Source organism: Euphorbia lathyris, chromosome 6 (genome assembly GCF_963576675.1).
Source record: "Euphorbia lathyris chromosome 6, ddEupLath1.1, whole genome shotgun sequence".
Taxonomy (NCBI): Eukaryota; Viridiplantae; Streptophyta; class Magnoliopsida; order Malpighiales; family Euphorbiaceae; genus Euphorbia; species Euphorbia lathyris.
The window spans coordinates 47930414-47941807 of record NC_088915.1 but is presented as its reverse complement, the minus strand read 5'-3'; the positions used below and the strand labels follow the sequence as shown (position 1 = coordinate 47941807).

The 11394-nt window shown below is 35.0% G+C and overlaps 1 protein-coding gene across 1 annotated transcript; it reads left to right on the top strand.

Annotated features, from left to right (window-relative positions):
* The first annotated feature begins 10135 nt into the window (after positions 1–10135).
* On the top strand, positions 10136–11063 carry LOC136233791 (protein NOI4). Its single transcript, XM_066023480.1, has 3 exons — positions 10136–10385; positions 10496–10690; positions 10790–11063. The coding sequence occupies exons 1-3, from the start codon at positions 10377–10379 to the stop codon at positions 10811–10813; spliced, it is 228 nt and encodes a 75-aa protein (XP_065879552.1). The 5' UTR covers positions 10136–10376; the 3' UTR covers positions 10814–11063.
* The last annotated feature ends 331 nt before the right edge of the window (positions 11064–11394 follow it).

Genomic DNA, 11394 nt, shown 5'->3' with positions numbered 1-11394 from the left:
AATTCCAGAATTCTAGAATTCCATAATCTAAAATTCTAGAAGTCTAGTATTTTCTGAAATTTCAGTATTTTCTGAAATTTCAGTATTTTCTGAAATTCTAAAATTCCAGAATCTAGAATTCAAGAATTCTAAAATTCTAGAAAATACTAGAATTTCAGTATTTCTGAAATTCCAGAATTTTCTAGAATTTTAGAATCTAGAATCTCAGATTTCTAGAAAATACGTAGAATTCTAGAATTTAGAATTCCAGATTTCTAGAATTTCAATATTTTCTGAAATTACAGAATTCTAGCATTTTTTGAAATTTTAGAATTTTGAAATTCCAGAAAATACTAGAAAGCTAATATTTTCTGGAATTCCAAAATTCCACTAGAATTTCAAAAAAAAAATCTATTTTTATACTTTTACGCTTTTTTATTTTTTTCTAAGTTTTAATTAAATTTATTTAATTGGGTTAAATGATTCAATCCGTATAACCCGTTTAATAAATATGTTAGATCATGTTAACCCATATATAAATGGGTTGTCTCAACCCATCTATTAAATGGGTTGGTTTGGGTTGATCAAAAAATGGATCAAACCATTTACCCATTTTGACACCTCTACCAATCATAAAGATAGTTAAATGAGGGTATTTCCTTGCTATTACAACCTCTAAAGCATGATTTATACAACTTTATGACATTAATAATACCTATATGTACTATACAATAAATTAAGAATTATATATGTTGCGACCTGTTGGATATGGAAAATCCAAAGAAGGGGAAGTGTGCAAATTAGCCAAGTCCTTATATGGACTCAAGCAAACTAGGAAGCAATGGAAAAAGGAATTTACAAACACTCATACAATTTATTCATGACTACTGTCTATTACATACAACTGCAAGTGTTTTTTTTGGCTTTTTATTGGTAATGTAGAGGATGTGTTGCTGACATGTACTTTTCTTCCTTTGGTTCAAAAGGTAAAACAAGAGTTACATGATTATTTCACAATCAGACATACGACGACCAAAATATATATTTTTTAGGAATTGAGCTAGCTAGATCAGCAAATGGGTTATTCATTTCTCACACCAGATATATTAAAAATTTGGTTATTGATGCAGGGTTAATAAAAATCATTCAAATTGTGAACCCTTTTTTTTTTTTATCAAGGATGAATTTGCAAATTGAATCACCACTTTTTAATGATGCAGTGAGTTATAGGAGATTGGTGGAAAGGTTGTTATATCTTGGTTTTACTCTTCGTCATATCACTTTTGCAACTCAATAGCGGAGATAATTTATGTAAAATCATACACATGTTCAAATGACAATAGCTTTAGAGCCTTTAAGATATCTTAAGGGCACAACTACACTAGGTTTGTTTTACCAAACAATACTAATTTGTTCACACTAACAATATATTGTGATTCAAACTGGGAACAACGGTGTAAGATCATACACAAGTTAGGTCCTATTTTGAAACACTAACCATCCACCACTTCTTTCCATTTTCCAGTGTTGTAGCCCAACACCGAAAAATAAGCACTTACCCAATATTTTACAAAATACATTATTTTTCAGCAAGTAAAGATAGAGTGACAAGTTATTTTCCTTTGACATTCCTTGATTTCCTGGGAATCTAAAAAACATGGAACAATTAGTAAAAGCTCTACATAGGCAGAGTATCATGCCATTGCTACAACCTCTTATGAACTCAAGTGGTTATCTTACTTGTTGCATGGATTTGGCATAAGGCCTCATCTCCCTATTTCATTACATTGTTAAAGCTAAGCAATAATTCGTATCACAGTCAATTTAGTTTTTCATGAGAAAACGAAACACTTGGATATAGCCTGCCACATCATTCGAGAGCAACTAACCAAAGGCTTCATTTGTACACCTTATGTGACAATAACAAAACAATTAGCAGATATGCTTACTAAACCATTCTGTTCAACCGATATGCCATATGCTTTAAGCAAGATGAAGTTGTTTCATTATGAACCACCTTCATCTTGAAGCTGGTTAAGGGTCTATTAGTCATTAATATATGGATCTATTTTATATTTTTCTCTAGTCTATAAATACAGACTGATCATTGTATGTTTATCGGTTGATAAATCATAACGAATGAAAGTGTTAGTAGAAAAAAAGCATTCTAAGATCCTGATCATTTTGCATTTATTTCAATCACAAGAGCTCATGTTTATCAAATTAGTTAGTTTTAAATATCTAATTTAGTTAAAAAAAAGGTGTTACTTATTTCATTTAAGTATTGGATTTCGTATAATTCAAACTAATTTATTTTTAACAATTTCTCTATATCCACATCACATATATAAAAGAAACTACTTTCGAAGAGTTAAAAATTTAAATTTCAAATGTAAATGAGTAACTTTTTGTTAATAGAGTTTTAGTTTAAAACAGACTTTTCTTGTCCTCACAAGTTTAATGTGATAAAAAGACATCAAAAACTTAATTGTGTTGAAATGAGAAGTTAGATGCATGATCCACGAAAATCAAAATAGTTAGAAACTTTATGATACTTTTTACCGTCCAATAATTATTTTTATAATTTATATGATTCCTTGATCAAAGGTCTGATTTGACACCATTTAAATGAATTTTAAATGATAAAGTAAGACTCAAATAATATTATGACCACCAAATTTCAATTTTTAATGGTATGACCATTGAACTTTATTGATATAACCTAACACACGTAACCCATTATCTACCTAGATATCTGTACCCACATTCAACACGATCTTTTATCGACAGATCACAAGTAACTTCCTCCCTTATTTCTATAAATAGATTAAAGTTTGAAGGAGAAGGGGTTGGTTTTTAGAGAGAGATAAGGAATACTATATTTTACGGTATCTAACTTAAGCATCAGAGCATTTGTGGGAAGACCGCTTCCCACACTGTAACAGGTTCAATCCTCAAGGAAGATCAACCTTCATGAAGGGACGTTCAACCTTCATCAAGGGACGTTCAACCTTCATCAAGGGATGTTCAACCTTTATCAAGGAACGTTCAAACCTTCATCAAGGAAGATCAACCATTATCATCCTGATTGGAAGGTCCGCCTTCCCTCAGGAGTTCATCGATTGATCTACCATCCTACAAATTTATTGTTTAGTTCAGGCTACAACAATTGGCGCTGTTTGTGGGAAACGATCAAAAAGTCATTTGTTCTACGTGATCTATTTTTCGTAATCAAAAGAGATGCCTCCCAAGAGATCTCAAGTTCCACCTTCTCAAGCATCTCATATTTTAGATGAGCACGATGCACACCCGACCGATGAAGAAGAACATGTTGAACACGTTGAAGACCAACATGGGCCATCAAGAACGAATCCTTGTTGGAAGTTCCCAGGTCAAGGAAATGTAATTATACCCCATGATGATGCATTGGTGATTTCCGCTACCATAATGAAGTTCCCAGTAGAAAGAATTCTCATTGACAGTGGGGGTTTGGTCAACCTCCTCTATTGGAATTGTTTCAACAAGATGAACTTGTCTTTGGATAGATTGAAGAAGGTGTCGGCTCCACTCTTTAGCTTCTCGGGAGAAGCTATCCAGGTGGTAGGGTCTATCTAATTACCAATCACGTTGGGCGATGAGCCTTGTAATGTTACAAGGATGGTGAATTTTATGGTAGTAAAATCTATATCTCTAGCCTACAATGTGATAATGGGAAGACCATTAATTATTGGCATGGGAGCCATGATATCTCCAGGATACTTACTGATGAAGTTTCCTACACCAAACGGTATAGGGCAAGTGAGAGGAGATCAAAAGAAAGCTCGCAACTGCTACATTTCTTCCATTAAAGGAAAGCATGGTGCAAATGCAGAGACGATGGCAATTTCAAAGGAATCTGATAATAAGCCAAAACCAAAGCCAGTTGAAAAAGGTGAAGCAATACAGCTGAAAGAAGACGATCTGGAAAAAATAACATATATTGGAAGTAAAATGGCAGAAGAGGTGAAAGGTGAAGTAATCACATACCTTAAGAGGAACGTGGACGTGTTTGCTTGGGTTCCTACAGATATGCCTGGCATAAGCTTGGATGTAGCTTCCCACCATTTAAATGTTGATACAAACATCAAGCCAATCAAGCAGAAGAAAAGGAGAATAGCTCCAAAGAGGCAAAAGGCTTTAGAAGAAGAAGTTGACAAGTTGCTTGAGGCAAACTTTATTCGAGAAGTTTACTACCTAGATTGGCTTGCAAATATTATGATGGTGAAGAAACCCAACGGAAAATGGAAAATGTGCATAGATTTCACTGATCTGAAAAAAGCTTGTCCAAAAGATTCATATCCGTTGCCTCAAATTGACAAGATGGTGGATAAAACATCTGGCTACGAGCTGTTGAGCTTTGTCGACGCATACATGGGATACCATCAAGTAAAGATGAACCCTCCCAATGAAGAGAAAACCGCATTTATCATTGAGAAAGGAACCTACTACTACAAAGTTATGCCTTTTGGGCTTAAAAATACAGGAGCCACGTCGAAGGATGGTTAACAAAGTCTTCAGATCCTTATTGGGTAATGTTGGTCCCTAGTAATTAGTTCCAAGGGGGGGGGGGGGGGGTTAGGAACTAATGTAACTTTTTCGCTTTTTAATTATGCTGACTTAATGTTATTTTAAGAGTTTGATAACTCAGCGTGTTGGTCAGCACGGGCGATTGATTAGTCAGACATTTTTAGTTCTATGCTGACTAAGACTGCTTGACTTGAGAGTTGGGAATTGACACTTGAAGGGTCAGCTTCCAACTTAGCACTCAGATTTACTCAGTTTCAGTTTTAACAATTTATAAGCTGAGTAAATACAACAGTCAACACATGCATATATATATATATATATATATTGAGAGAAAGAGTTTAGAAGTTACTCAGCACGACTTATCCTGGTTCGACCTCTCTGCCTACGTCCAGTCCCCAGTTCCTCCAGGGATTTTCAATCCAATACTGAGCTCTTTCAAGGTAGAGCACAAACCCTTTACAAGGCAGTGAGTATGCAAGAGTACGTCCTCTATTCGTCTACTCAGCTCCTACTAAGTACTACAACCCAGCACTTAGATTTTTCTACCACTGAATACTTACAACCAAGTACTCAGCTCAACACTCTCAATATTCCTATTGATCACACACTTGTTCTTTTTCAACTAAAGAACACCTTAGATGATTACAAAACAATCAATCTAGCATTTACACAGAGAATAGAAAAGTTGGTGTAAGATCTTTTTGTATTTGAGTGCTTTCAAGATTTTCTCTCTTGTATTTTTTTTTTTTGATACTCTGGCAAATGATCCAAGAACTATCATTGTCCTTTTGAATTGATTTAGCCGTTGTGTCCAAAACGGCTCTTTTAGGGAACAACTTATGGTCAGCTTCAGACTGTTCCGCCATTCCCTTCTTCTGTTTTCTTCAGGCGTCAGGTTTTGTCTTCTTGCATCAGACTTGTCTTTTTGTGCCAGTTGTCTTTTACCAATGATCCATTGACCCATGATCTTTGGAATTAGTCTTTTGCGTATTTTCGAGGCTTCAATTATTAGTGCAGAAGATTGCAGACTTTGTCCTTTAGTAAACGGATCCTTCATGCTGTCCTGACTGTCACTCAGCTTCATTCGTTATCTTCGAATGTTCAACTTCCATGCTGAGTTCCTTCTTAGTCAGCTTCGTTCTGTTTATTCAATTCTGAAAATCTTCTAGTTTGGTCAGCTTCGTTCTGGCAACTTTGAAGAAGACTTCTGAGACCGAGTTCCACTCCACTCAGCTTCTATTCTTTCATGCTGAGTTCCATTTCACTCAGCTTGGCTTATGCTGACCTTTGTCCTATTTAGCTTTATATATATATATATATATATATATATATATATATATATATTTGCACTCAATATTGAACAAACACATTAGTACAATTAAATCAAAGCATTTAAATTTAATTGCCTCTTAATCATGGATGATTTTGTCAAATCAAAATCTTGTGGAAAGGTGTTTCAACAGGTAACACCATGGAAACTTACGTAGACGACAAGATCATCAAAAGTAAGAAAGGTGAATCACATACGGAAAAGCTCGACAAAGTGTTCGACGTATTGAGGACCCACACTATAAAGCTAAATCCTAACAAATGCACTTTCAGAGTACAATCAGGAATTTTTTTTTTGGGTTACATGATAATTGAAAGAGGAATTAAGGCAAATCCAGAAAAAATCCAAGCCATTTCAGAGATGAAGCCTCCTACGTCCATTAAAGAAGTTCAACGCCTAACGGGAAGGTTAGCATCACTTCATATATGCAATAATGTTGAAAATATGGAGCATACAATTACATCAAGACCGTTAAGACATATGGTATAGAAAAACCATGATGCACGCGATTATCTTTAATCAATGTCGTTAAGACATATGGTATATCAAAACCATGATGCACGCGGTTATGTTTTATCAAGGCCGTTAAGACATATGGTATATCAAAACCATGATGCACGCGGTTATCTTTCATCAAGGCCGTTAAGACATATGGTATATCAAAACCATGATGCACACGGTTATATTCCATCAAAATCGTTAAGACACATGGTATATAAAAACCACGGTGCCCACGATTATCTGTCATCAAAATCGTTAAGACACATGGTATAGAAAAACCATGATGCACGCGATCAACCTTCATCAAAACCGTTAAGACATATGGGTGTAACAAAACCATGATGCACGCAGATATATCTCATCAAAGGCTGTTAAGACACATGGTGTAGAAAAAAGTTAATGATTTCACCATGATGCACACAGTTATGTTCCATTAAAGCTGTTAAGACACATGGTGTAGAAAAAAGCTAATGCTTTCACCATGATGCACGCAGTTATGTTCCATTAAAGCTGTTAAGACACATAGTGTAGAAAAAAGCTAATGCTTTCACCATGATGCACGCAGTTATGTCCCATTAAAGCTGTTAAGACACATGGTATAGAAAAAACTCATGCTTTTACCATGATGCACGCAATTGTATTCCATTAAAGCTATTAAGACACATGGTATAGAAAAAGCTAATGCTTTAACCATGATGTACGCAGTTGTGTTCCATTAAAACTGTTAAGACATATGGTATAGAAAAATACAACTTCTATGGGGGAAGACATGTTTTTGCCATAATGCAAGCAGTATCAATAAGTTCATCAAAATCATATTTAATTCAGATTGAATTTCAAGTGATTGGGGGAGAAGGAAAGATTAAATAAATATAACTAAAAAAGGTTTCCAAAACAAAAGGAAATGATAAAGGTTTCCAAAAAAAAAGGAAAATCTATCTCTAAGAAGCAAGAGTAGCAGAAGCATCGTCATCATCATCAAGATCCTCACCAACTCCATGGAAGAGGAATATTCCATGCCATTTTAGGAGGAAAACGAGGATCCAGCTATCTTCATATCGCTCAATTGGAGGAAGATCCACAAAACGCTACAAGCAATCTCCATCCTTGAGGATGAAGTTGAGATGGAGACAATTTGTTGCTCTTTAAAAACTCCATGAAAAAAAGGTAAAGGAAAACGAACTCCCATCTCCAGTAGAGCCTCATGTGTGGTGAATGATTCTGAAGGAACAAAGGCAAAGTAGGTCTTCGGATCTAGAGGGAGGCGACCCTCCTAACCAGATGGAAACGAGAATTTTGTCTTGAAAGTATGAACGTCATCTTTTGATAGACAAGTAGGAACACACAAGGCTAAAACATCCAAAGAATGAGGCCCCAATGCTTCAGATATGTGTCTTGATGTTTGCTTGGTGCGAACCATGATAAATATTTTCAAACGAAGCAAGCCAGCTGCAGAAGAAAAAGCTAAAAAACGATTAAGATAAAAAGCGCAAAAGACGTTTTAAGTTTGATGGTTTCTCGCAAAAACGTTGAAGTTCGAACCGTTTGAAAAATGAAGATTGCAAAAACGGTGAAGTTCGAACCATGAAAATCGGAAAAATGTTGAAGTTCGAACCGTTTGTAAAAACGAAGATCGCTAAAACGGTGAAGTTAGAACCATGAAAATTGCAAAAACGGGGAAGTTCGAAAAAACGCTGAAGTTCGAACCGTTTGAAAAAACGAAGATCGCAAAAACGGTGAAGTTCGAACCGTTTGAAAAAACGAAGATCGTAAAAACGGTGAAGTTCGAACCATGAAAATCGGAAAAACGTTGAAGTTCGAACCGTTTGAAAAAACGAAAATCGCAAAAACAATATTGAAGGCAGATTTCCTGTAGAAGAAATCGCAGGAAAGGAAAAAGAATTACATCCAATTATCTAAGTTATAGATTGATTAATGTTTTTTCCTATTTCCCAACCAATATAAAATTGTGTGCAGATAAACCGCCCTACAAATATAAAATTTCAGGATCAAGGATAAAGATAACCTGGAAACGGAGCTTTACCTGAGCCAAGGAGTCGAAGAGAAGAACATGATGAAAAATTTCGGAAATACACCAAGACTAAGCACGAAGGAAAGAAAATCGGTATGCTTGAAGAAGCTTGGAAAAATCGGTGCACTTGAGGAAGAGAACCGGCACGGGTCGGAAGGCTTGGAAAAGCTTGTAAAAATCGGTGCACTTGATAGGGCTAATTGGCGCAGGAGAACTGTGCCGTGGAGGTAAAAAAGAAATCCTATACTTACATCCTCAAATACTAGAGGTGCCTCACGAAGTCCTAAATAGAATAGGACTCTAATATTTAGTATATAATTCTATCTTATAAAATCCTAAATAAAATAGGATTTCGATTCCTACTAGTATTCTAGATTATCCCGTAAAATCCTAAATATAATAGGATTCTATTTTTTTTTTTTTGTTATAATTCTAATTTATCTCATAAGATAGTGTTCTGAACCTATCATTATTTTAGTGAAGATAGAAATTAGAAAAATTATCCTTATCAGAATAATCAGGCCAAGCTTTATCCCGTAAAAATGCAAAAATGGGGAGAAACCCGATTTCTTTTTTCATCCAACGGGAGGGGACCTGATTTTTTTTATTTATTTCATCGGGAAAGAACCCGATTTTTTCATTCATTTTCTAAAAAACTTATTCCGTGTTGCTTCCCATGCAAAATTGATAATCCTGACAGGAGAATTCGTGCAACCATGTGTGAAAATCATTTTTCAGGTGGTTAGGAAGATCTTTTTCTCACTCATATTTTGGAAAATAATCCAAAAATAACAGTGTGGAGTAATTGATATAACCATAACACACGTAACCCATTATCTACATAGATAACTTACCCATGTTCAACACGATCTTTTACCGACAGCTCACAAGTAACTTCCTCCCTTATTCCTATAAATAGATTAAAGTTTGAAGGAGAAGGGGTTGGTTTTTAGAGAGAGATAATGAATACTATATTTTACGGTATCTAACTTAAGCATCAGAGCGTTTGTGGGAAGACCGCTTCCCACACTGTAACATGTTTAATCCTCAAGGAAGATCAATCTTCATAAAGGGACGTTTAACCTTCATCAAGGAAGATCAACCGTCATCATCCTGATTGGAAGGTCCGCATTCCCTCAGGAGTTCATTGATTGATCTCTCATCCTACAAATTTATTGTTTAGTTCAGGCTACAACATTTACACTTTTTAATACTGTAGCCACTCAACTTTTACTAACTCCTCAAAATGACTGTTAACAATCTCGAAATGAAAATATTCAAGAATTAAAGTTGTTCAGAATAATATTTACCATGAAACCATATTTTTTATTTTCTAAAATCACATTTTTTGGAGCTTTCTCTCTCTAAAAATCTCTCTCGTAACCAAACAACAGCTAAATGACCCAAAAGTGAAAATTTTCAAGAATTAACGTTCCTTAGAATATCATTAACTCTTTAAATTTTTTATTTTGAGGCCGTCAACGGTCGTTTTGAGGTTCACAGTAACCACCGGTATTAAAAAATGTAAAGTTCAGTGATCATATCCTTGAAAATTGAAGGTTAGTAGCAACATATTAAAATGGGTAAAGTTCAAAGGTCATGGATGTAATTTACCCATCAAATAAGTTAAAAGTGGTAATTGAAAGGATAGATAGGTGGCAAAGGAAGTAAATATAGTGATAAAAATAGCGTATAGTTTGGTGTGAAAATGAAAGAATAGAGAAGTTATGGTTGATGGAAAATAAGAAGAAGATGGATTATTAATATCCGCTAAGTTCCTTAATACCCGGTCCTTTTGTTATTGTCTTTGTGACATTGTTTGGCTTTCCTTTGGTCGTGTCACAGACTCCTCCTCCTGGTTTTCTCTCTCTCTCTTCTTCTCCCAATTTTGTTCCCTTTGTCTTTTTTCTTCTATTTTTTACCCCAGAAGGAATTCTTCAGGCAAGGCAAGGCAACAATAAATCTTTCATGGCCGCGGTATGTATGTCTGTCTGTCTGTTTCTTTATATATAATTAATTTTGTGATTATTCTTAGGTTAGGTTGATTATCAGCATTGTTTTGTTTTGTTTTGTTTGAACATTAACAGCAGGATAAGGGTCGGCCGTTACCCAAATTCGGAGAATGGGATGTAAACAATCCTGCATCTGCTGAAGGATTTACTGTAATATTTAGTAAAGCCAGAGATGAGAAAAAATCAATTGCAGCAGGAGGAGCTGGGGCTGCCTCTCAGAGGAATAATAATATGCAAAAAACTGATGCAAACTACCAGGATCCAACTGCGGTCGGTACCTTTTCCTTTTCCTTTTCCCTTTTCAATGTTTTCTATATGGAATAATCCGTGGCTGTGTCTTTATGAATTTGCTTGGTTTTGTGGTTTCAGAAGAAGTGGTTTTGCTGTTTCTAGCTGCATTGGAAATTAAAACTTTAATGTGCTATGAGATTGGGAGATGGGGACTCACTAACAAATGCCTGTTACATTACATCCCCAAATGTTGATTTCTTTCATGTTCCCCACCTCTGTTTTCTTATATATTTTTAATGAGAATTCTTTCTCATCATTTCCAATCTTCCACATACAAGTTTGTATTCAGATTATTGTAGATTTTATATTCTTTTCCATTTTATTTTAATATATGACTCAAACCAATGTTTGAATCCAAATCAACTCTGTCTAATTAATCTATTCGCTAATCCACAATAACATTGGGAGGAGATTTGTAACAAACTGGTCCCTAAAGAATGGCGATGAACCCATCATTAGGAATGGTGAATACTGTTACTATCTTGGAGCGCTATGTTGCTTTAGTTCCAATTTATTAATGAAAATCTTGAATTCCATGTAATATCTATGTTGCACGGAAACAGAAACGGATACGGAAACTGAAACGGAATCGATACTAGGAAACGTAATTTCTGAAAAACGGAAACGTGGGGAAAACGTGTAAATATTAAAAATATAGGGGCATATTTATAAATATTAAAAAT

Coding starts and splice junctions, on each gene's coding strand:
- LOC136233791 (XM_066023480.1), top strand. Junction 10,691..10,789: donor ACTACCAGGATCCAACTGCG/GTCGGTACCTTT, acceptor TTGTGGTTTCAG/AAGAAGTGGTTTTGCTGTTT.